The sequence below is a fragment of the Garra rufa genome, chromosome 11 (genome assembly GCF_049309525.1).
Source record: "Garra rufa chromosome 11, GarRuf1.0, whole genome shotgun sequence".
NCBI classification, from domain to species: Eukaryota; Metazoa; Chordata; class Actinopteri; order Cypriniformes; family Cyprinidae; genus Garra; species Garra rufa.
The window spans coordinates 11,516,679-11,543,705 of NC_133371.1; the positions used below are offsets into that span (position 1 = coordinate 11,516,679).

Here is a 27,027-nt window from a genome sequence, read left to right on the forward strand (position 1 = left end):
CAACAATTACTGCGAGACTTACGGGACGCTTATGTGAGAGTCTGTCTGCGCATGAGTTTTACCCTTGTAGCTGAACGCTCCCGTTTCGGTGGTGACGTACCCTCTTCCGCTGGGACACAGCGACTGGAATTCCACTAAATGGACAAATATTTATGATGGGGAAAAAGTGAGACACAAAGCTACTAAAAATGACAACAACACAACAAAATACAAATAAACTGATACAAAATATACAGTCAAGCCCGAAATTATTCATACCCCTGGCAAATTCTGACTTAAAGTTACTTTTATTCAACCAGCAAGTTTTTTTGGACTGAAATGACACAGGCTTCTCCCAAAAAATAATAAGACGATGGCCTTTGGAAATGCTCATCTGGACAAAGAAGATGATTTGTGGTCTTCTGTTTTGTGGTCAGATAAAACAAAAATTTAATTGTTTGACCACAATGATGTAGCCTTCATTTGGCGTAAAAAAGGAGAAGCCTTCAAGACTAAGAACACCATCCCCACTGTCAAACGTGGTGGTGGGAACCTAATGTTTTGGGGGTGTTTTTCAGCCGGTGGACCAGGGAACCTAATCACAGTAAATGGCACCATGAAAAAGGAGCAATACATCAAAATTCTCAACAACAACGTCTAGGTTACGAAGGTAACCCTCGTTCCCTGAAGGAGGGAATGGAGATGTTACATATGGGAACTTGCCTGAGAGATCAATCATCTGAGTCTTATTCAAAAGGCCAATGAACATTGGCGAGTGGTATTTGCATGCCAAGCCACTCCCCTGTACATACAGGTATATAAGAGGGCGGCTTGCAACCACTCATTCAGGTTTTCGCTGAGGAGCCGGATCGAGCCGGCGTCAGCGCGACGCCAGGGTCGTGGCAGGGGATGTAACGTCTCCCTTCCCTCCTTCAGGGAACGAGGGTTACCTTCGTAACCTAGACGTTCCCCTTCAGTCGTTTTACTACGACGTCACATATGGGAACAGACCCATGGAACAGGCCACGACCCTGACGCCGCGTTACGCACAACCCCACGTGCTGACAGGCGGACGTGTCAGCAGATGGAAATTGTAACGTAACCTTCCCAACGCCCTGGGGGCCAGTAGAGGGGGCCCCACAGGGATGCCAGATGTACTGAAGCATGGGTTGGGGGGGGCGGAGCACATGAGATCTTTACATGTGGAAATGAGAATAATTCAATATATCCATAAAGCTTTTAGGGATACATGAGGGAAACGGCGGTCTTCTCCGCTGGAAATATTGAAAAATATAGCCACAACCTGCGGGGTGAAGGAGACCCAGGCAGGATCACAGTCAGGGACTACTCCGCATCTAGGCCTGACTGTGGGGCATGGAGGACCCAGGGTTCGCCGGAGGGAACATTCTGGGAATATGGCGCAGAGATCCACGTGGGAATGGCGCAGCAAGCCAACATCAGCCGTCCTCCCGCTCACCTGAAGTCTATGTTAAGACACGGGATGAAACGACCTCTACGCGAAGGTTGTAGAACCTAGCGAGGTATTAGGTGTCGCCCAGCGGGCAGAGCTTGCAGGTTCACCACCTGATCGCGGAAGGGCGTGGTGGGAACCTTGGGCACATAACCGGGCCGGGGTCTCAGGATAACGTGAGAATCTCCGGGCCCGAACTCAAGGCATGTTTCGCTGACAGAGAAGGCTTGTAGGTCCCCTACCCTCTTGATGGAGGCCAGTGCAGTCAGGAGCGCTGTCTTAAGTGACAGGAATTTCAGCTCAACTGACGCAAGTGGCTCGAATGGGGCTTCCCGTAGGCCGCGGAGGGCGACGGAGAGAGGGTATGAGTTGTGGTCTGGGAGGATTAATCCTTCTCGCACCTCGCAGGAACCTCACAATGAGTTGGTGCTTACCAAGGGATGTTCCATCCACTGCATCGTGATACACTGCAATGGCAGCAACGTACACTTTGAGAGTCGAAGGGGACAGCCTGCGCTCCAACTTCTCTTGCAGGAAGGAAAGCACTACTGCAATCGTGCATCTCTGTGGGTCCTCTCCTTGAGAGGAACACCAGTCAACGAACAGACCCCACCTCAGTGCGTAAGCCTGCCTAGTAGAGGGAGCTCAGGACTGAGTGATAGTTTCTATCACGGCCTGTGGAAGGCCGGAGAGGTCTGACGTGTCTCATCCAGGAGCAGCTCCATGGGACGAGGGTGCCGAATTGTGCCCATCCCCTGAGAAAGAAGGTCTTTTGTAAAGGGGATCTTCGAGGGAGGGGCTGCCGTGAGGGGAATGGGTTCTGGGAACCAGGTCTGGGTGGGCCAGTGTGGCGCAACCAGCAGGGATTTCTCCTCGTCCTCCCTGATCTTGCACAGGGTCTGTGCAAGGAGGCTCACTGGGGAAAAGGCGTACTTAAGCCCCGGAGACCAGCTGTGTGCCAGTGCAACTTTGTTGAGGAAAAGCAACTGGCAACGGGAGGATTCGGGAAGGGCGAGCAGATGTAGCTGTGCCTTGCCGAAATGGCTCCAATTCAGCTGGACTGTCACGGGGTGGAGTCGCCATTCTCCAAGGTGGATGGACTGCCGTGAGAGCCGATCGGCTGCACGGTTGAGTTTCCCTGGTTTTATGTGAATGGCACTTAGCGATGTCTGCCGCGTTTGACTCCGTAGGAGCAGATGGCGGGCGAGTTGTGACCTATGACACGTGGTCGTAGTGCAAACAAGCACGTGCTTCTGGCGTAACGTCGGTCGGAAGCGACGAGGGGCCGGAAGCACAGACAACAACTCAAGGCAATTGACATGCCGCTGCAGTCGAGGTCCTGTCGAGGAGCCCGATGCTGCTTGCCCGTTGCACATGGCACCTCAACCCGTGGCAACACTGCGGGAAAACGCCAGTCCGGAGTGTGCCAGGGTGTCATGCCCATCTCGGGACTCGATCGTGCTGAAGCGGTCTCATATGAAGCAAGCTCAGCGGCATGATTGTGGCTGCAGCTGTCATATGCCCCAGGAGCCTCTATATTTTGAGAGGGACCTCTGTCCTGTGTCTGAATGATTTCAGACACTACAGCACTGACTGCGCGCTCTTGCTGGTGAGGAGGGCTGTCATGTTGACCGAGTCCAGCTCCACACCGAGAAAGAGATCCTCTGCACTGGGGAGAGTTTACTCTTCCCTCGGTTGACCTGAAGGCCCAGATGGCTGAGGTGCCGAAGCACCAGGTCCCTCTGTTCGCACAACAGATCTTGCGAGTGAGCTATGAGAAGCCAGTCGTCGAGTTGGTTGAGAATGCGAATGCCCGCGACCTTCGTGAAGACGTGGGGAGAGAGGTACAGGCCAAATGGAAGCACCTTGTACTGACACGCTCGACCCTCGAAGCAAACCACAGAAGGGGTCTGTGTCGAGGGAGAATCGAAACGTGAAAGTAGGCGCCCTCCAGGTCGATGGCTGCAAACCAATTCTGGAGACGGTTGCATGTTAGCATGCAGCTCGTTATGAGCATCTTGAACGGCAGCCTGAGAAGGGACCGATTCAGGGCTCGGAGATCCAGGATGGGTCTTAACCCACCGCTCTTTCTTGGGGCCCTCCCCAAGAACCAATCACCCAGCCTGGAAGGATCGGCTGGAGGCATTTTTTTTTTTCGTGGGGTACCCTGAGGCCAATCCCCCTGGCGGCTCGGAGGAGCATAGCCAAGAGCTCGGCGTCCACCTCAGACGGGACAGTGACCGCGGAGGGGCCGTCCGCCTCCTTTTTTAATAACTGTGATGTCACCCTCGCGTCTCGCGACGGCGGCCGAAAAACATTGACAGCTCAACGACCCGCCGCGGGAAGACGACGAGGGGAGCCAGCTCGCGAACAAGCGGCGGGACTTCAGCGTAACCATGGTTATGCGTTCGCAATGAACGCACAAACCATCCGTGAACGCTGCTTCAGCACGCTCTCAGCCCAGGCATGCGAGGCAGCGTTCATGTCCGTCCAGCGAAGTGAGGAAACTGCCGCACCCAGAAGCGCACGGCCGGAAAGGCATCTCAAAGGAATGTCTTTCACAGCCGTGAGAAATTCACTCTTTTATCCCGGTCTGCCCAGGGAGGAGCGCAGCACCACTGTGCACTCAGATGAGGCTGCTCGCTGGTATGCAGAGGCTTCTTAAAGCCGTGAAAACGGCAGCCCGCTGATGGCTGCCAAAATGCTCTTTTTGAAATGCTCTTTTAGATCGGCAGCACGCCAGCGGGGGAGAGAGTGAGAACTCATCGTAGGAATTCAATCTGTTGTTCGGCTCGAGCACAGAGAGGCTCTAAAGCGAAAATCTGAATGAGTGGTTGCAAGCCGCCCTCTTATATACCTGTATGTACGGGGGAGTGGCTTGGCATGCAAATACCACTCACCAATGTTCATTGGCCTTTTGAATAAGGCTCAGAGATGATTGGTCTCTCAGGCGAGTTCCCATATGTAACGTCGTAGTGAAACGACTGAAGGGGAACATCAGGCAGTCTGCAGAGAAACTTGGCCTTGGGCACCAGTGGACATTTCAGCACAACAACGACCCAAAACACAGCAAAAGTGGTGAAGAAACGGTTAGCAGACAAAAACATTAACATTTTGCAGTGGCCCAGCCAGAGTCCTGACTTAAATCCAATTGAGAATCTGTGGAGGGAGAAAAAGATCAGGGTGATGGCAAGGAGACCCTCCAACCTGAAAGAGTTGGAGCTCATCGCTAAAGAAGAATGGACAAAAATATCAGCGTTTGATTGCTGTAATAGGAAATAAAGGCTTTTCTATTAATTATTGAGAAGGGTATGGATAATTTTGGACATGCCACTTTTTGTTTAAATGTAAATAAAAGATGAGTAATTTTTTTTCCACAATGATGCCTCTTGTACATATATTTTGGGAGATTGTGTCATTTCTAATAAAAAAAAAAAAAAAAAACTTGCTGGTTGAATAAAAGTAACATTAAGTCAGAATTTGCCAGGGGTATGAATAATTTCGGGCTTGACTGTGTGTGTGTATATATATATATATATATATATATATATATATATATATAATTAAATGTATCTCAGTGATACTAAAATACCACTGATTCATTCACACTCAAGTATATTATTTCTATAATAAGTAGCCTACTCAAATCTATACTAAAGTGTACTTTTTTTCACAAGGGCTCATTTGATGCAGCATTGCTTCAGTGTTAAGGCCTTTCCACACATTGCGCGGAGAAGCGAAATGAATATCACAATGAATAAAACAATAGATTCCTATGGATGTTTCCACATAGACCGTGAACATCCATGCACCGAAAAAGCGAATGTTTCCAATAATGTCGTCCAATAAGTTTTGAGCATTCCATCACATGCCCGGAGCAGCTGCTGTTGCACAAAAGGACAAAAGTGGTGCCGCTGTTTCGAAAAGCAGTGTAAACAAACACAGAAGAAGAGTATTCTGATAGAGCATCTGAGAACAGATGGTTATTCTCACATGTTCTTGAAATAATTTCTATTAATTCTCCACTAAATTATGTGATCTGGAGGAGAACACTGTCCGTTTTCTTCCACTTGCACAAGTGTTACATGAGTTAGAGCATGTTCACTCTCTAGATCTAACGTATTAAAAAAATTCTGCTGTTCTATACATGAAATATGAAAGCAAACAAACATATGATTATGTTATATTATATATATGATATATTTTCTGTATCTGTTTTGAATGCAGCTCATGGTATTTTTATAACAATAAAGGATGTTTATGATAATAAGCAGTGTGGCGTTATTAAACATACAAAGAGTGCATGTCTGCCTATTATAGAATCAAAATCAACTGCAGATCACAATCAGATGTTATTACAAGCACTCAGTGATGGTTTAAAGTGGGTTGTAAGCAAATACATTACTAATTATATAAACTTTCAAATGTGGCATGATGGTAATTTTACATATATTTATATTTTAAGATGTTTTCTTGTAAGCATTATAGATAGTTTGTGTTTCTGGCGTAGAACCAAATTTTATTTATCTTAAGTTAATGCTGTATATTAAGCAGCAGACAACGTTAAATCCATATACAAAATGCATATCTGAGGGAAAATGCATTGTTGGTCGACACCACCTTGCATGCAGGCGTGAATTAATAGAAGGCGAACAATCGGTTTGCCCTGGGTGTGAAAGCACCATTCGTCTGCGATTCGCCTCACGTTTTCGCATCGTGCTCAGTGTGGAAAGGCCTTTATATGTTTGTTTGTTCACCTGTTCCTGTCTCGGGACAGACGTCATATTGGCACATGAGGCCCCAGGCCTGTCCCGCTGTACAGCAGCACTCCTGCAACGTCGTGTTTTGAGCCAATCTTTTGCAGGAGTACCGCTCAGATACGCCGTAGTAACATTCTTTCATTTCTCCAGGTCGAAACTGCGGCAGAAAGCCAGACGCTGAGCTGGAGGATCCAACCGAACCGCGGCCAGCTGAGGAAGAGGAGGCTCCACCAGATGGCCCTGGTCGACCTGCAGCAAATCCACACACAGTAACACTTTAGTAGGGACCAGTTCTCACTATCAACATAGTTACATTGTTAGCATGCATGTTACTAGCATATTACTTGTTATTAGAGGTTTAAGCGCATAGTGCTGAAACCCTATTGTAATTCTTCGAATGTCCAAGGATGAGCATTCTCCTGTTAAAACTGATCAGGCAGAGCAAACCATAAGTTGCAGAGACTTGAAACTTGGAGGGATGGTAGTACTCACACCGCTGTCACCAAGGCTTGCCTCAATTGGCCTGATGGGGGTGCTACAGTGATCACAAGTAAGAAATCGTTCATAACTCCTAAACCGTTGTTAGTTGCAGGCTCTAATGCCTTATATTATTGGCGAATTGTTCGGGAGAGTGAATATCAATAATTATCAAAAAACAGTTGAACTTTTGACTCGCTGTCACAAAAAGGATGGCAAAATGTTCGTAAGAGGTGGAGCCAATTTTACTAAAATGCCTATAACTCTTGAATGAACATGTTTTTAAGAGCTCAATCTGAGGTCACAGCAAAAAACAAAGTGGAGTTTGGCAACTTGATGGTGCTATAACAGGGAAAAAACGGAAAAAACAGCTATAACTATGGAACTGTTAGTCCAGTTGACTCGAAAATTGTGTTTATGAGGAAATTTGCTCATCTCAAAAAACATGGCCGGCATCAGCCAATGAATTTTGAGCACCTATTAGACAAGGTTAATGGAGGCCTATCGGAATGAAACTTGGTGGGCCTGTTTGTCTCATGGTCCTAGAGGTCTGTGTGAAATTTGAAAGTAATCGGCCACTAGACGGCGCTAACAAGTTTTCATGCATACACACAATATTTATATCATGTTAGATCTTCTCATTCTGAACAACTTTGTCTCAAGAACCACTGCTGTCAATCAAACTGTTTCTTAAATATTCTTGCTTATGTGAAAAAAAAAAAAAAACTCAACCTAAAAAAATAAATAAATAAATGCAGCACATTTCTCTGAACACTCTAGGGCAGTAATTATCAATCAAAACTTAACAGCTATAACAGGGTCATTTAAAAAAAGGGTCGTGGCCAAATACCCAAAAGCCTATAAATCCTAAACAAAAACTCCAAACTTCACGAAACTAGGTGAGCATATGTGTCAGTTTTAATGCGATCGGACCGTGGGTGGCACTATAACACCCATAAATGTTAATTAAAAATTTATTTCAATGGTAAATTACCTGTAATTGCCAAAAATGCTCATTTTAGCAACTGAATTAGCTGGTTACAGGCTTGTTAAATAATACAAGTCTTTTTTCTTATGTGCTTAAATGTCTTAAAGTGCTTGAACCACAGTGATCACTGCTTGCAGCTATATTTATTATTTTATTAGTACTTAGAGCACAAATTAATGCCTTATTTTGCATGATCATATTCTAGATCCCTTAATTCTACCCCACAGCAAGGGTTGCCAGGTTTTCACACCAAAACCCGCCCAATTGCAACTTAAAACTAGCTAAACCCAATTGCGTTTTAAGGGGTCACCCGGTAAAAATTGCGTTCCGGGGGTTAAAATACATGTTTTTTTGTTGGGGTTCCCCTCATAAAATTAGCATACCAGTGGCTAATTATTATATAATTAGGGCAACACTGCCCACAGCTAAACCTAATAAATAGCTTACTAACTATTATAAAGCAGCAAATAGTCAAAGTTAATAGTTAGTTAGTAGTCAGAACTGGTCCCCAAACTAAAGTGTGACCAAACACATTTTCATTGATAATTTAAAATTTTTTTGAGTTACTATATAAATATTAATAAACTTTTAGAACTCAAGAATGCATTTCAGATAGTGGAAAGAGGCAGACATCTTACAATTATAAATATATCACTTCTGAAAAAGAAGTGCACTTGATTGTATTAAATGTGCACTTGTAGTGTACTTCTTTAAAGTATATTTTTACACATTTAAGTAGAATTTAAAGTTCACTTTGTCATCATGTCAGATACAACTCTACTTTAAAGTCCATTTTAAATCATTATGTTGAAAAAATATTTAAGGGGAGACACAGTCAAGTTTGAGATGTTGGCCTTTTTGGTTTTTCATAAAGTGTATTTTCAGACTAGTGGAAAGAAAACATTGTGTTTCTTTTATAGCACTTTATCTATTTTTGTCAATAGATTTTAATTACAATCCATATTTTTAAAGGCCGTTTTCTCAAATTGAGTTTTTTCTCCTACACTGAGCCATAAATCGTTTTATTCCAGTCTATATCGTGAAGGCTTTTAAAGAGGGATTGGTTCGTATACACAGCCCTCCAAAAGTTTGGGAACACCCCTGGCAAAGTGTGGTTTTGGACGATATCAGCATAGTGTGAATCATCTTTGGGCAATCCTTCAGGAGGCTTGGAGTAATATATCAAGTCCATGTTTGAATAAACTGACAGTTCGGATGCCCAGATTATGCAGAGCTGTAATAGCTGCTAATGTTTTCGTAGTTGTATTGTCCCTTATCAGTGCAAAATTATCACAAATTAAAAAGGATTTCATGCCAATATTGTCCAAAACCCCACTTTTCTAGGGTGTTTCCAAACTTTTGGAGGGCAGTGAATAATTTGCTTGATTTTATACAATTTATTCCCCAAAAAAAAAAAAAAAAATATATATATATATATATATATATATATATATATATTGTTTTCTGTCTTTTCTAAGTTTATTCTGAATTATGGAGTGACAAAATCAGATACCCAAAATTCCCTCTGTAAAAACATTTGACTCTAATATGTCAAAAAATTTAAACAAGAATTTTGAAACTGACTTCATCCAGTGTTTCTATTTTTGTACTAGAAATGTATGCAAATAAGCACTATTTTTTCATTTGCATATTTAGAACTAATATTTTAGAAAAAATGTTTGCAATTATCAATGTAATCAATCAACTGGGTAAATAAGGTGAAAACTATTAGTTTTTTTACCCTATTAACCTGCAGTGTCTCGCCTTAAGTATGTGTTTAAAAGTAACAGTAATTATGAAATTACATATAAAGATGTACTTAATTCCTACTTAAGTGAATCAAAAATTAAAAATTCTAAAGCTCAGCATTTAATATAAATTTACACTACAATATTTTCATAGAACTGCAAGTAAGTGTCTGAAAACATTAAATTCAATTCACACTTAAGTATATTCTTTTAAATCTAAGTTAAAGACATATGCTACCTATGTAGGCCGCTGAAAGTTCGTTGTTATATTGTTTGGTATGCATATATTTATGCTATATATAGTACCTTTATCACAGCACTATGAAATTACCTTACTAATAATGTTATTACTTTCATCATCATTATTATTAGCAGTAGTTATAGTACTACCAGTAGAGAGCAGCAATGAAACGTATCAGAAGAGTAAATTTGCTCCTGCTGGAGGTACAGTGTGTGTGTGTGTGTGTGTGTGTGTGTGTCTGTGTGTGTGTGTTACCTGAGCTCTCTCGGTTCACACACTGGCCTGCGAGCGGGTCAAATTCCTCCTGTCCGTTCTCACACTCACACGTGAACGAGCCCTCCACGTTCCAGCAGCGCGCGGACCCACACACACCCTGCATCGTCTCACACTCATTTATGTCTGTGTAGGAAAAGATACAGAGGGGTTAAACACTAAAAACACTAAGATTAAACTTAGCTTAATGAACTAAGAGTGCTTAAGTGTACAGAATGTGCATTTGTAGTACACTTCAAATCTCAAAAATATATTTTTAGAAAGTTGTATTTGAAGATGATATTAATGAATTAAAGGCAATTTAAGTAACTTAAAGAGGGACAGTTAATGACTGTGTTAATTGACACATTTAAGTAAACATAAAAAAATTAATAAATAAATCAAATAAAAAAATGAAAAGTTTTACTTTAAATTATCATGGCCACAATTATATTTATTATTATTATTTATTATATTTTTAATTTAATTTATTTTTTTATTTTATTTTATTAATACTGAGCAACACACTGGCATGCAGAATAAAAATAGATATTGTGGTGGCAAATTAAGAAATAATCCCCACTATTTATTAATTCATAGAGAATTTTTAACCCTTTCCCTTTTTTGTTAAATTGTGACAATGTTGTACTAATTTATTCCCTTATTTTATTTTATCTTACTTTATTATTTTATTATTTAATTAAATTTGTATTGTATTTTTTTATTTAATTTAATTATTATTTTATTTCTTAATTTCATTTAACTTTATTTATTTAACTTTAATTATTTTATTTGATTGTATTAATACTGAGCAACACACGTGGCATTCAGAAGAAAAATAGATATTGTGGTGGCAAATTAAGAAATAATCCCCACTATTTATTAATTCATGGATAATTTTTATTAACTCTTCCCCTCTTTTTAGTTAAGTTGTGGCAATGTTGTACTAATTTATTCCCTTATATTATATTATTTTATCTTATTATATTATTATTTTGTTAATTTAATTTAATTTAATTATTATTTTATTTTATTTTATTTCTTAATTTTATTTAACTTAATTATTTTATTTTATTTTATTAATACTGAGCAACACACGTGGCATTCAGAATAGAAATAGATATTGTGGTGGCAAATTAAGAAATAATCCCAACAATTTATTAATTCACCAAGAATGTTTATTAACTCTTTCCCTCTTTTTAGTTAAATTGTGGCAATGTTGTACTGATTTATTCCCTTATCTTATTTTATTTTATCATATTATTATTTTTAAAATTTAATTTAATTATTATTTTATTTTATTTCTTAATTTAATTTAACTTATTAATTTTATTTTATTTAATTAACACTGAGCAACACACATGGCATTCAGAATAAAAATAGATGGTAAATGTGGTAAAATAGGTGGCAAATTAAGAAATAATCCCCACTATTTATTAATTCATTCCCTCTTTTTAGTTAAATTGTGGCAATGTTGTACTGATTTATTCCCTTATCTTATTTTATTTTATTATATTATTATTTTTCAAAATTTTATTTAATTATTATTTTATTTTATTTTATTAATACTGAGCAACACACGTGGCATTCGGAATAAAAATAGATATTGTGGTGGCAAATTAAGAATTAATCCCAACAATTTATTAATTCATGAAGAATTTTTATTAACTTTTTTATTAACTTAATTAATTCATTCCCTCTTTTTAGTTAAATTGTGGCAATGTTGTACAAATTCATTCCCTTATTTTATTTTATTTTTATTTTTATTTTATACCCTACACATGACATGCACAAGAAAAACTGGTGGCCACTTAAGTAGACTTTTAAAAAGTGCACTTTGTAATAATTTAAAATTAAACATTTTACTTTAAAGTGCATTGTAAACCATTATATTTTTTATTAAAAATGTGTAATTACTAATTTATTTAAATGTAAGACACAAAATGTTTAATATAATTGACATTATTTCAAAGACAAAGAATAAATTATGAAACTACATATAAAGATGCATTGAGGTCCTACTTAAGTGGGTCAAAAAACACTTTGAAATTCAACTATTTGCATTTAATATAAATTCAAACTATAATAGATTTTTATTTTATTGTAAATAACATGCAGTTAGAAAGTGTCAGAAAATATTCGATTCAGTTCACACTTATATATAGTATATCCTCTTAAAGTACATAAAGTTCTCTTTTTTCAAAGTATGCTGAAGTGCACTTGTTTTTCTGCAAACATGGACTCACCCACACACATCTGTCCGTCAACTGTGGACTCGTAGCCCTGGTCACACAGACACTGATACGTGCCGATCAGATTCTGGCAGAAGGCGTGATGTCCGCACACCGTCTCGTTAGCGCACTCGTTAATGTCTGCGAGAGAGATCTGAGTGTCATTCTGGGCGAGTGTGTGTGTGTGTGTTTTGGTGTAATTTACTGTCTGTAAGACTCACCCACACACTCTCCTGTGGCGGTAATGTGGTATCCGGGCTCGCAGGACGCCACGCAGCGGAAAGAGCCAATGGTGTTCTCACAGCGCTGGGATCCACACACTAGTCCCTCTGAGTCCAAACACTCGTTCACATCTGCAGGAGGAAACGGCCTCAGCTGAGTTCTGCCCTACATACACACTCATCCATGCTTGATGGCAACGTTTGTGACACAGCAACATTTTACTAGCCCTATGGGAGCTTCTTCTATTAAGGTCAGATTTGAAGCACAAATAAAGAGTGAAACAGATGAAGAACTCTCATTCTAGTTTCGAATTGTTATATTATATTACATTATATTATTGTTAATACATTTTTATTATGTCTCTATAATGACTTTATTCCTTTTTTAAAAAGTTTTTGGAAAGTTTGGAAATCTGCTCAGATTTTATTTTTTACTAAAAAAAAATCAAAAGAAATGACTACTGTGTCCTGTCATTGTTTAAAAACAAATTTCTTTATCTCTCTCTCTCTCTCTCTCTCTCTCTCTCTTAATATATATATATATATATATATATATATATATATATATATATATATATATATATATATATATATATTAGTTAAATCATAAGCACTAATTTATCCCTCATTTAATTTTGGCCATAATATCTTATTTTTAATTTAATTTAATTTAATTTTAATTTTAATTTAATTTAATTTTAATTTTATTTTTAATTTTCATTTCATTTTAATTTAATTTAATTTAATTTAATTTAATTTAATTTAATTTAATTTAATTTAATTTAATTTATTTTATTTTATTGCCAATACTGTCATTGTTAAAAAAAAAAAAAAAAAAAAAAAAAAATTGTCTAAAAAAAAGTGTTTTTAATTACATTTAATTTTAAATCATGGCCATATCTTTTTTATTTACTTTACATATATTTTATTGCCACATTTAGTAACTTATTTCCTTATTTTAATTAAATCAAGACAATGTTGCACTAATTTGGCCACAATATCTTTTATTTCTCTTTATGTTATGCATGGTTTTAAAATTGTTCTTTTTAAAATATTTTTTTTTCTATTTATTTTATTTTATTTTATTTTATTTTATTAATTGCAGTTGCCAATACTGTCATTGTTAAAAAAAATAAAAAATAAAACTTGTCTACAAAAAAATACAATTTATTTTAATTACATCTCTAATTTAATTTAAAATCATGGGCATATCTTTTTTATTTACATTATATATATATATATATATATTATGGCCACATTTAGTAATTTATTTTATTTTTTACTTTTTTAAATAAGTTTGTTAGTTCAGTTGTTTAGTTTAGTTTAGTTTATTAATTATTAAATTGTTAAAAAACAATAAATAAAAAAGTAGTTTAATTTAAAATCATGGCCATTTATTTATATATATATATATATATAAAGATTAATTTTACATTTCCTTTTTAATTTTAAATTTACATAATCTGAGAGTAGATTAGTATTACAAGAAATGTATATATCTGCTTCAAGAGTAGTTTTTAATATTTATTTATTTATGGTACGAAATTGTAACAGTGGTTTAATGTTTCCCCAATAAAACTCATTCAAATGTCATGATACAAGTAACATTTGTTGGGTGTGTGTGTGAGAGAGAGAGAGAGAGTTGGTGTTTTACCCAAGCAGGCTGTTCTCTCTGGGTTAGTGGTGAAGCCGGTTTGGCAGTGGCACTGGAACGATCCCTCAGTATTAGCGCAGCGGCCGTCCTGACAAACTCCCTCCTGAACACACTCGTCCACATCTGGAAACACACATACACACAAAGCATGACATCATCCCACGCAGAGGCCATCAGCAAACCTCAGTCTCACAATATTTGTGCTCTGTTCTAGATAATTCAGGCTGACTAGAATTTACAGGAACAGGAAGACCATAACTGCGCATTAATATGGTGAGTCTCTTTCTACAGAATTGGTCCAAACTGCTGTCCCACAACCAAAAGCACATTTAAAAAGCATTTAAGTATTCAAACCTTAGATGTTTTTACTAAGATAATTTTATTATCTATTAAAACCCACAATAATATTTAAATTCCAGTAAGCTTAATATATATAAAATCCGTCATTTAGTGAGTATTTTCAATTAAGAGGGGGCTGTCCTGAACTCTAGCTTCTAAATTTCAACTTATGAAAATGAAGTAATTTTAGCATTTTATTCCATTGTTTTTAAAAATATCTGTTTTGATTTTAAGTACAGTTAAAGGTTGTATCAGCGATTTCTACTACTTCTACTACTTGTATCAGTGATCTCGACAATTTATGGGGCAGGCAGCGAGCGGATCGTGAAGAAAGATCAGCTGAATTTGACACTTTATGTTTCAGGCTAGAAATCGCTGATACAACCTTTAAGTAAAAAATAAAATAAAAAATTATGAAACTCAAAAAAATATGTCCCGTATTTTCATGTCACTATCAAAACAGCGTATGTTTTACTCAACTGGCTAACACTGAATTTTATATGTGTACAACTGATCAGAACTGTTCTAGCTAACCATGTGCTGATTAGCATCTTTGAGCTAGGTTCAAAAGTTTTTAAAATTGTCACTACCGTAACAGTCATGACTGAAATATTTGGTGAAGTTTCAGTAGTGACGTCTTTGTTTTTTGGGGGTTATCCCATTGAATTCTTACTACTGTTAACAGTCACAACCAAAAAATTTGGTGAAGTTTCGGTAGTGACGTCTTTGTTTTTTGGGCGCTATAACATAAACTTGGCACTATCGTAAAAGTCACGACCAAAAGATTAGGTGAAGTTTTGGTAGTGACATCTTTGGGTTTTTGTGGGTGTTATCCCATAAAATTGTTGCTACCGTAACAGTCACGACCGAAACATTTGGTAAAGTTTTGGTAGTGACATCTTTGGGTTTTTGTGGGTGTTATCCCATAAAATTGTCGCTACTGTAACAGTCACTACCGAAACATTTGGTAAAGTTTCGGTAGTGACATCTTTGGGTTTTTTGGGTGTTATCCCATAAAAGTTTCACTACCACAACAGCCATGACCAAAATATTTGGTAAAGTTTTGGTAGTGACATCTTTGGGTTTTTGGGGGTGTTATCCCATAAAATTGTCGCTACCGTAACAGTCACGACCGAAACATTTGGTAAAGTTTCGGTAGTGACATCTTTGGGTTTTTGTGGGTGTTATCCCATAAAATTGTCGCTACCGTAACAGTCACGACCGAAACATTTGGTAAAGTTTTGGTAGTGACATCTTTGGGTTTTTGTGGGTGTTATCCCATAAAATTGTCGCTACCGTAACAGTCACGACGAAACTTTTAGTAACGTTTCAGTAGTGACATCTTTGGGTTTTTGTGGGTGTTATCCCATAAAATTGTCGCTACCGTAACAGTCACGACCGAAACATTTGGTAAAGTTTCGGTAGTGACATCTTTGGTTTTTTTGGGTGTTATCCCATAAAAGTTTCAGTACCACAACAGCCATGACCAAAATATTTGGTAAAGTTTTGGTAGTGACATCTTTGGGTTTTTGTGGGTGTTATCCCATAAAATTGTCGCTACTGTAACAGTCACGACTGAAACATTTAGTAACGTTTCGGTAGTGACATCTTTGGGATTTTGTGGATGTTATCCCATAAAATTGTCGCTAAAAAATATATATTTTCAAGGAAGATGTAAGCAAAATCTTAGCAGGTCAATATAAGCCTTCTTTTTAAATCATATATTACTGTGTTTCGGTAGTGACAAATTTGGGGAGATTCCAAAATATTCTGAAAATACAATATGAGAATTTACTGCACAATTACTAGAAATGTGTACCTTGGATATTATACAATTTGCATACATACATAATTTGTGGAAAAAGACTTTGTTTTCAAGATGACTTTGAACCAACTCTGTAGAATGGCCCATATACAAAACCTCTTAAACAGGAATGCCAAATGACTGAAATTTCTAAAAGTTTCTCTACGGTTTATGTTTTTTTTTTTTTTTTTTTTAAATATTCCACCTATTCATTTCCAGAATTTAGTTTTCATGACCATTTTACACCATCGTTCGGACCCTTATGGATAAATAAATAAATTATAAAATGTGTCAATTAATAAACATGTCAACAAATAAATCACAAAAGTGTCCATAAAAGGTAAATAAATAAGTGTCAGTAAATAAATCAGTAATGAATAAATATGTCAACAATTAAATCATTAAAATGTCTTAAAAATAAATAAATGTTTAAATATGTGTAAATAAAAAATAATTTAAATAAAAATAGAAAAAAATAATACTTGTAATTTTTTTTTAAATAATAAATACGTAAAGTAAAAAAATAAATAAAACATGTCAATAAATAATGTCAACAAATAAATAATTTAAAAGTCATTAAAACGAATACATACGTTTTAAATATTTATATATAAAAAAGAAGTAAATATGTCAATAAAATAAATAGTTTTTAAAAAGTAAACCTAGAGTTTAAGAGTATGAAATGCAGATGTTTCCCCTTATCGCATACTGCGCAATTATCCTGCATCTTGATTTTATCTAATAGGGTGTGTGGTGGACGTGTTGAAAGGAGAAATGCTTACTTCAGCCGTTTGACTAATGCAGTTATGCGAACAGAATTGTTCCATCCAAGAATTAAGGAACATTTTAGAGAGGTTGAAACATTCCCTAATGTCAACCGAAAAATTAAAACAACATCTAAATCCAAGGTCACTATAAAAAAACACCAGACACGCTATAAACGCTCAAATTTTCCCGACACGTTTTGTGAAAAATGGCAGCTTGATGTTGGCTATGGATCACGTCTAGTGTCATACCTTGGCAGGACGTCCCGTTAACACTGCTCTTGTAGCCTTGCGCGCAAATGCACTTATACGATCCGTCTGTGTTCACACACTCTCCCCTCGGAAAGCAGAAATCTCCTTCCAGACACTCGTTAATGTCTGAGGGTGACAGGATGGTGTATATATAGGAGAAATGTGTAAAAAACAAACTCTGTAAGCAGTCTGATTGGGCTAAAGAGAGTATAAAGTGGTGGATGGATGAAAAGTGAATGTAACATTTCTCTGACCTCTGCACTGGCGTCGCGGTCCGGCCGCTCTGTATCCCGGTAAGCAGTCGCAGCGGTACGAGCCGTCCGTGTTCACGCACACGCTCTGCAGCCCACACACGTTAGGACTCACACATTCATCAACGTCTAAAAGGAAAACAAACATGAAGGACTTGCTGTGACAATGTTAAAACAAAAGCTGTGGATTTATTAATGTAATGTTTGGCTGACAACATGATCTGGCTTTAGTCTGCTATGCATATCATACTTTATCACCTCATCTTGTTAAAATGCTAAAATACTTGCTTTGCAGATCCCTTATAATGCCAGTCAAGCTTTTCGCTCCAAAAATAGTCACAATTTAGTTTTCGCAAGCATTTTACACCCCCTCTCTGACTATTTGAATTAAACAGGCTGATTTTTGCTATACTGTATCTTTAAGCTTGTGGAGGATTTTGAGTGCCTTATTAATAAATCATTTTTTATTAAAAGTGTCAATAAATACATAAATCAATTCCTCTTTGAGGACATCTATTTATCTATATGTCCGTAAATAATAAATAAAATAATACAAAAATAAAAATGTCAACAAATAAATCATAAACATGTCATTGAAAGTGTCCATAAAATGTAAATAAATAATATTTAAAATAAAAAAATACAAATAAATAAATAAGTGTCAGTAGATAAATTAATAATAAATAACTATGTCAACAATTAAATCATTTAAAAGTCCTTAAAAAAAGTAAAAAAAAACAAACAAATGAACTAAAAGCATTAATAAAATGTAAAAAAAATAATAGTTAAAATAAAATACATGTAAATTAATAATTGTAATAAATATCTAAATATATTCATAAATAATAAATCAATTAATAAAAAATTTAAAATAAAAAGGTAAATAAATAAATTATAAAAGGTAAATAAATACATAAATATCAAAAACAAAAAAATTCATAATGTAAATAAATCATAATAATTAAATAATAATAATAATAATAATAAACAATATATAACAAATAAATGTGTCAATAAATAAATCATTAATAAATAAATATGTCAACAATTAAATCATTTAAAAATAAATGTATTTAAAATAAATAAATGTTTTAAAACAAATTAATTAAAAGCATTGATAAAATGTAATAAATAATAATTAAAATAAAAATGGAAATAAATAAAACAATTCTATCTATCTATCTATCTATCTATCTATCTATCTATCTATCTATCTATCTATCTATCTATCTATCTATCTATCTCTTTTAAATGTCTGTAAATAATAAAGAAAATATTAAATAAATGCATGTCAACAACTAAATCTTAAAATATGCCAGTCACATAAATAAATACGTTTTCAAAAATAATTATTTCAGTAACATAAATACACATTTAAAAAATATAATAATACATTATTAAATGTGTCAATAAACACCGAAATGTAAACATCAAATGAATGTTTTTTTTAAATAAATGAATAAATAAATAATTCATGAAATATGTCAATAAAATGAAAATTTTTAAATAAATAAATGTTTCAAAAAAGTAAATATATGTTAAAAAAAATAAATCATGAAATGTGTCACTAAATACTGAAATGGCAATGTCAAATAAATAAATCATGAAATACAGTACAATAATGTTTTAAGCAAATGCAAAATGTGTCAATAAAATGAATAAATAAATAATGTGTCAATAAATACTGTTAATATCAACATCAAATAAATAAATGTTGTTTTTTTAAATAAATAAATATAAAAAATTGACAATAATTACTGTCAATATCAACATCAAAAAATAACTGTAAGAAAAATGAACAAATCATTAAATGTGTCGATAAAATAAATAATTTAAATAAATCATAACATATCTAAAAAAATGTGAATATACGCAAATAAAAAATGTTATATTTATGATGTTGTTATTTATTTACTGACATGTATTTATGATTTATGTGTGTATTTATTTACTGAAAAATATATTTGTTTTATTAAATATTTAATATTTAAAGACTAATATTATTTAAAGATCACACAGTCCTCATCAACAGTGACATTCAAACATATTGTAGGCTTAATATTAAGAAATGTGCAAAATAAGTTTAATTACAATGTTTATGTCAGTAAGTCTCGAGCAATATGTCAGTAAATGTTGCTTGAACTATACTTAGTATAAAATAAATGCGTTTTAAATCTTTAACATTTTACTAGGGTATATATACCGTTTTATATAATAATACACATATAGTTTTGAGGGTGACCGATTTTGAGGCAGCTGTGTTAAGTTTTCACCCTCCTTCAACCCCGGACACCTTTGTCAGTGTCACCATGATTGAAACTCCAGGCGGATGTAGATAATTGTACCCAAACACATGGCTGAGATCAGAGTCCTGCCATCTGTAGGCCATTCGCCGTCTTTCACACCGCTCTCTTCGAGTCTTTCCCCAGAGGAACGAAGCTCTGACACATTTGATGGCGTTCGTTTGCCAAAGCCAACTTTCTGCACTACGACCTTTCTTCTGTGGCACGACGGTCTTACGATTCGCCAAACAAAGCAGCTGTTTGCACTCAAGGAACGAAAAGTATGCACCGATTAAAGCATTTACACAGATTAAACCTAACCCTGTGAGTCAGATGTGGAAAATGCCTGTGGTTTTTGGTCTTTGCCTGTGGTTTTAGTACTGGAGGCTCGTCTAACCTGAGCAGCGTCCGTTCTGCATGCTGTGTCCGTCTCGGCAGGGAACGCACTTATACGAGCCCGGAGAATTCAAGCACTGCTGACCGGGGCACTGCAGCTCGTCCAAGCACTCGTCCATGTCTAACACACAAACAAAGGGAATTTATGTTAGATCAAGTGAAAAAAGTGATATTGCAACAGTGTTATTTTAGTACTACTAATATACTGGTCTGGTTTTTGTTAATATTTTAAAAGTTTTCACTTGAATTTCACTTGAACTTGAAGGTTTTAGTAATTTTGTTGTGCTTTTTATTATCTATATTACACTAAACAAATAAGACTAAAAAAAAAAAAATAAGACATTTTTTTATTTAAACAAGTTATAGTGTTTTATAATATTTTGAATTGGATTTTGTTTTTTATTTTCTGCTTTCACTCTAATTTTGTTTAAAGTTTTTTTATTAGTGTTTTTTAATGTCTAATTGTTTAATCATTTGTATTAGTTTTAGATTTTTTGTTAGTTTAGTTAGTTTAGTACTTAAAGTTACGCTAAGCAAAAATGCAAAAAATGCTGCCTTTGGTAACTACATGAAATACAATATTTTCTTATTCATTTTTTAATTATTTTATTTGATTTTTTTTTGTTTTAAGCAGTGTTATTTTGATATCATTTTAATGATTTGTTTGTAATTTTGTTGTGTGTTTTAGCTGAAATAATAATATAATTTATATGTATTTGGTTATTTTTTGTTTTAGTTAATATTTATTCAGTTTTAAGCAGTGTTGTTTTAGTATCATTGATATGCTTTTATAGTTTTTGTTTACATTTAAATATTGAAATATTTATTAAACTAAATAATTATTTTCTGTTTCATTTAAAATTTAGTCATTTTAATTTATTTTAATTTATTTTGTTGTGTTTTTGTCTCTTTTTTGTAAATGTTTATATCATTTTTTTTTTGTTTTATTAGTTTTAGTTGTCCTTAGGTAAATGAAAAAAAGTAGCTGAAATAATATAATTTATTTTTATTTGGTTATTTTTTATTTTAGTTAATATGTATTCAGTTAAGCAGTGTTATTTTAGTATCATTGATATGCTTTTATAGTTTTTGTTTATACTTTGAAATAATTATTTTCATATTTTCTGTTTAATTTGAATTTTAGTCATTTTAATTCATTTTAAATTTAAAGTTTTAGTAATTTCGTTGTTTCTTTTTGTCATTTTTATTCCTTTTTTGTAAGTATGTCTATATAGTTTATTTATTTTTTTATTCATTTTAGCTGTCAGTAGGTAAATGAAGAAAGAAAAAAAAAAAAGAAATAATGTAGCCAAAATAATAATATTGTCAGGAACATGTCTGTGTTTTGTCCTGTTCTGTCATGTTTTCCTAGTGTTTTCCCCCCATGTTTCTTGTTCATTTGGTTTAGTCCTTGTTCTCCCCCTTTAGTTCTGTCTTATTTGGTCTAGTCTTGCCCATATTTGTATTTCCCCCTCGTCATCTCGTTATCTTGTTTGTGACCACGCCCATGTTTCTGTGTATAAAGTCTGTGTCTGCTCACTCCCCAGTGTCCGTCGATGTATTGTTACATGTGATCATTACTTGCTCCCGGTTTTTGTTTGTTTGTATTAGTTTCAGTGTTTTGTTTAATAAAACTGTTTATATTCATTTATTCTGGTTCACCTGCTTCATCTCCACTCCTTCACCCCGCCTGGTTGTGACAAATATAATTTATTTTTATTTGTTTTTGTTTTTATTCTAGTTAATATATATTTCGTTTTTAACAGTATTATTTTAGTATCATAGGTAAATGTAGGCGAATATGTCTATATATTCATTTTAGGTAGGTAAATGGAAAAAAAATGTAGCTGAAATAATAATAATATAATTTATTTTTAGTTTTTATTTATTTATATTTTTATTTATATTTTGTTTCATTTTAATTTTAGTAATTTTAATTCATTTTAAATGTAAAGTTTTAGTAATTTTGTTTTTGTAAATATGTCTATATAGCTTACTATTATGATTTTATTAGTTTTAGTTGTCAGTTGGTAAATGAAAAAAATAATGTAGCTAAAATAATAATATTAATTATTTCTATTTTAGTTAATATTTATTCAGTTTTAAACTTTTTATTTTAGTATCATTGATATACTTTTATAGTTGTTTTATATTTTGAATGAAATATTTTCATATTTTCCTTTCATTTTAATTTTAGTCATTTTAATTTATTTTCAATTTAAAGTTTTAATAATTTTGTTGTGGCAAGGCAAAACTAATACTAACTAAACTAATACTAACTAAAACTAATACTAACTAAAACTAATACCGATACTAATAGTTTTTATTTTGTCTTCATGACAGGTTTATTCAAACATACATATATAATTAACAGTAATTAAGCAGTAATTAAGATAGGAGGCACATTATAACCCTGGTTTGAAGCAAGGGTGATTCTTATGGTGCGTTCACACCGGACGCGACTTGCGCGGAAAAAACGCGCTATTCGCGCGTAGTTGAACGCTTGAACATTTGAGTTTACTCGCGCCATTCGCGCGGTAAAATTCGCGTCATTCGCGCGTGACATTTTCTTCACAACAGACGCGAATTCGCGTCATGGGAGGGGCTTCTGCCACTCGTCAGCGGGAAAGTAGTTGTAAAATAGGTGAATGAGCTCAATTTGCCAGCTTTAGCTTGCTTGTAGTCTCAATATGTATGTATATGTAGGTCAAATTGAGTAAAGAGTGTTTTTTAAAACTTACCAGATTGTCCGACTTCTTCACTCACTTTCTTCCTACCAAGATCCTTTTTATTCCTGTTTCTACAAAAGTCCAAAGATGTATCGTACAGCTCCGAGTAACCACAGACAGCAACGGTGATTTTGTCCTCCATTGTTGTTTCGGATTTCTGCCTCCGTCACTACTAGAGCAAGCTCCTGATTGGTTAACGCGGCGCGGATTTTCGCCAAAGTTCAGATTTTTGAACTCTTCGTGTGATTCGCGCGAATGGCGCGGCAATCGCTTGAAACGCTCAATGCGCGCCGCAGGATGGCTATTCGCGTCTTTGCATTGACTTAACATGTAAATCACTCGCGCTTGCCGCTTCATTCGCGTCCGGTGTGAACGCACCTTTAGGGTTTAACATTTTCTTTAGTCAAGTTGCTGTCTGCCACACCTTTTGATTGACTCAAAATAATCGTCTCTGATGATCGGCAGTTTTTTTTTTTTTTGCCTTTATTTTAATAGGACAGATCAGAACCGACAGGAAGTGAAGTGGGAGAGAGACGGGGGGCGGGGTCGGGAAAGGTCCCCGAGTCGGGACTCGAACACGGGACGCCCGGAGCACAACGGCGCTCCATGTCGGCGCGCTGCCCACAAGGCTATCGGCGCCGACATGATCGGCTGTTTTTAAATGATTTTTGCTATTATTGGCTGATACAGATTATTGGCAGATACATTGGTGCATCCCTATTATTTTATTTCAAGTGTTTTTTTTAATGCTTTTAGTCTTAGCTTTAGTGCTCACTTACCCACACAAGTGCCGTCCTGTAGATTAAAGCCCAGATCACACACACATCTGAAGCTGCCAGGAGTGTTCATGCATTGGCCATTAGTGCAGCGCGTTGGCTTTTGACTACATTCATCTATATCTGAAAACACACAGGAGAGACAGCACACATTTAAAACCTGATAATGGACCAGACTCCCATACACAACTTTTCTGTAAAAGCACCAGATTCAACAATAACAACAATTTTTTTTTTTTTTGATATCGGCTTTGCTAAATTTTGGACACTGTAACACTGAAACATCCATTTAAGCTGCTTTGAATCAATATTGTAAATACAGTTGAGGTCAAAAGTTGACATCCCCCTTTCAGAATCTTTAAAATGTTAATTATTTTATTTGGTTCAAGAGAAAATAATGGTTGAACTGATAAAAATGACACTGTTCAAAAGTTTACATCCCCTTGATTCTTAATACTGTGTTGTTAACTGAATGATCCACAGCTGTTTTTTTTTTTTTTTTAGTCATAGTTCATGTGTCCCTGGTTTCTCCTGAATAGTTAAACTGCCTGCTGTTCTTCAGAAAAATCCTTCAGGTCCCACACATTTTTTTTTTGGTTTCCAGCATTTTGTGTGTATTTGAACCCTTTCCAACAATGACTTTGTGATTTTGAGACCCATCTTTTCACACTGAGGACAACTGAGGGACTCATGCAATTATTACAGAAGGTCCAAACGCTCACTGATGCTCCAGAAAGAAAAATGATGCATTAAGACCCGGGGGGTGAAAACTTTTGAACAGATTGGAGATGTGTCCATTCTTCTTATTTTGCCTAAATATCATATTTTTTTTCCATTTAGTACTGCCCTTCAGAGGCTACAGAAGATACTTACATGTTTCTATTTTCTAGACAAAATAAGTTAAATTTACCCTGATCTTCAAATTCCAAATGTTTTCACCCCCCCGGCTCTTAATGCATAGTTTTTCCTTCTGAAGCATCAGTGAGAGTTTGAACCTTCTGTAATAGTTGCATTTGAGTCCTGAAGAATTTGTGGGACCTGAAGGATTTTTTCTGAAGAACAGCAAGCAGTTTAAATGTTCAGGACAAACAAGGGACTCATGAACAACTATCACGTGATATCTCACAATTCTGTATTATACAACTGTATGATCATTTCGGTAATGTAAAGCACTTTAGTCAACTTCAAATGTGCTATATTGTTTTCATATCAAATCAACATTATTTGTTGATGAAAGTGATACCTTGGCATTGGCCGTCAAGAATCTGAAAGCCTGGCTGACAGGAGACACACTTAAAGGAGCCAACCGAGTTCACACACTGTTTTCCTGGACACTGAAGTTCATTTTCACACTCGTTCACATCTGGAACAAGATAAGAAACACACTCAAAATATATTTATACTTAATGAATGGAACAACTTAGTGGTGAAATTGGCCCAAAAGGCCACTTAAAGGGATAGTTTAGCCAAAAATGAAAATTCTGTCATTAATTACTCACCCTCATGTTTTTCCAAACCCATAAGACCTTTGTTCATCTTCAGAAGATTTTTATCCAACCACATGCCTTGAGGACCCTTACTGTCAATACTGTCAACTTGTCAAAACTGTTGGATTTCATCAAAAATATCTTAATTTGTGTTCTGAAGATGAACAAAGGTCTTACAGGTTTGACATATGGGTGAGTAATTAATGACAGAATTTTCATTTTTGGGTGAACTATCCCTTTAAGTGCACTTAAAAATAGACACTTTCATGACTGTTTCTAGACACACTTAAGCAGACTTTTAAAAAGTGCACTAGTTTCAATAGAAATTACATTAATGTATACTTTAGTTTGTCCTAAATGTTTGTCAGTACATTCAGTAGTAAGTTGAACCATATTTTAAAGACAACAGAGATAATTATGGAATTACATATAAAGATGTACTGAAGTCCTACTTAAGTGGGTCAAAAACACTTTAAAGTTCAACTAATTGCATTTAAAATACATTATATAAAAGTATATTACTTATGTAAAAAGTACTCTTACAAGTATGCTAAAGTGCACTTCTTTTTCACATGTTGAGTTTAAGAAGGTTTAATTCAGTAAAACAGCTCTGATTTTTTTGGGTCATGACGCACATGCTGTACCTTTGCAGATGTTTCCCTCCAGTCTGAATCCAGGGCGACACAAACAGCTGTAGCTCCCCATGTTATTCTCACAGCGGCCGTTAACACAGAGATCAGGAGTCTGGCGGCACTCATCGATATCTGAGACACAAAAACTACTCCTTCATTATACAATAGGCTTCATGCTTCCTCTGCTGGAAAATCCAGTGAAAACCAGATTCAAATGATTTTCAGTTGACTGAAGCTGGACATAACTTGAAATCCAAATGATCAGTCTATAATTTTAATGGCAGGTTTATTTGAACAGTGAGAGACAGAATAACGAATCAAAAAATCCAGAAAATGCATTTAAAAAAAGTTATAAATTGATTTGCATTTTAATGAGTGAAATAAGTATTTGACCCCTTGGCAAAACATGACTTAGCAAACCCCTTGTTGGCAATTACAAAGGTCAGACATTTCTTGTAGTTGGCCACCAGATTTGCACACATCTCAGGAGGGATTTTGTCCCACTCCTTTTTGCAAATCCTCTCCAAGTCATTAAGGTTTCGCGACTGACGATTGGCAACTTGAACCTTCAGCTCCCTCACAGATTTTCTATGGGATTAAGGTCTGGAGACTGGCTAGGGCACTTCTTCTTGAGCCACTCCTTCGCTGCCTTGGCCGCGTGTTTTTGGGTCATTATCATGCTGGAATACCCATCCACGACCCATTTTCAATGCCCTGGCTGAGGGAAGGAGGTTCTCACCCAAGATTTGACGGTACGTGTCCATCGTCCCTTTGATGTGGTGCAGTTGTCCTGTCCCCTTAGCAGAAAAACACCCCAAAGCATAATGTTTACACCTCCATGTTTGACGGTGGGGATGATGTTCTTGGGGGTCATAGGCAGCATTCCTTCTCCTCCCAACATGGCAAGTTGAGTTGATGCCAAAGAGCTCGATTTTGGTCTGATCTGACCACAACACTTTGATCCAGGTCTCCTCTGAATCATTCAGATATTCATTGGAAAACTTCAGACTTGGCCTGTACATGTGCTTTCTTGCACCTTGCGGGTACTGCTGGATTTCAGTCCTTCAAGGCATAGTGTGTTACCAATTGTTTTCTTTGTGACTATGGTCCCAGCTGCCTTGAGATCATTGACAAAATCCTCCTGTGTAGTTCTGGGCTGATTCCTCACCGTTCTCATGATCACTGAAACTCCACAAGGTGAGATCTTGCATGGAGCCCCAGACAGAGCGAGATTGACAGATATTTTGTGTTTCTTCCATTTGTGAATAATCGCACCGACTGTTGTCACCTTCT

At 35.7% G+C, this 27,027-nt stretch overlaps 1 protein-coding gene across 2 annotated transcripts in view; it reads right to left on the reverse strand.

Moving 5' to 3' along the window:
• ltbp4 (latent transforming growth factor beta binding protein 4) overlaps positions 1 to 27,027 on the reverse strand; it is a 92,692-nt gene that overhangs the window by 9,780 nt on the left and 55,885 nt on the right. For both annotated transcript variants that reach the window (XM_073850870.1, XM_073850869.1), the window contains 12 exons: positions 25,747 to 25,866; positions 24,859 to 24,978; positions 23,619 to 23,738; positions 20,112 to 20,231; positions 17,436 to 17,561; positions 17,182 to 17,307; positions 14,023 to 14,145; positions 12,369 to 12,500; positions 12,163 to 12,288; positions 9,920 to 10,063; positions 6,208 to 6,459; positions 63 to 134 (listed from right to left, as the gene is read on the reverse strand). In XM_073850870.1, coding sequence (XP_073706971.1) covers positions 63 to 134; positions 6,208 to 6,459; positions 9,920 to 10,063; positions 12,163 to 12,288; positions 12,369 to 12,500; positions 14,023 to 14,145; positions 17,182 to 17,307; positions 17,436 to 17,561; positions 20,112 to 20,231; positions 23,619 to 23,738; positions 24,859 to 24,978; positions 25,747 to 25,866 — 1,581 coding nt within the window. The remainder of the gene's footprint in view (positions 1 to 62; positions 135 to 6,207; positions 6,460 to 9,919; positions 10,064 to 12,162; positions 12,289 to 12,368; positions 12,501 to 14,022; positions 14,146 to 17,181; positions 17,308 to 17,435; positions 17,562 to 20,111; positions 20,232 to 23,618; positions 23,739 to 24,858; positions 24,979 to 25,746; positions 25,867 to 27,027) is intronic.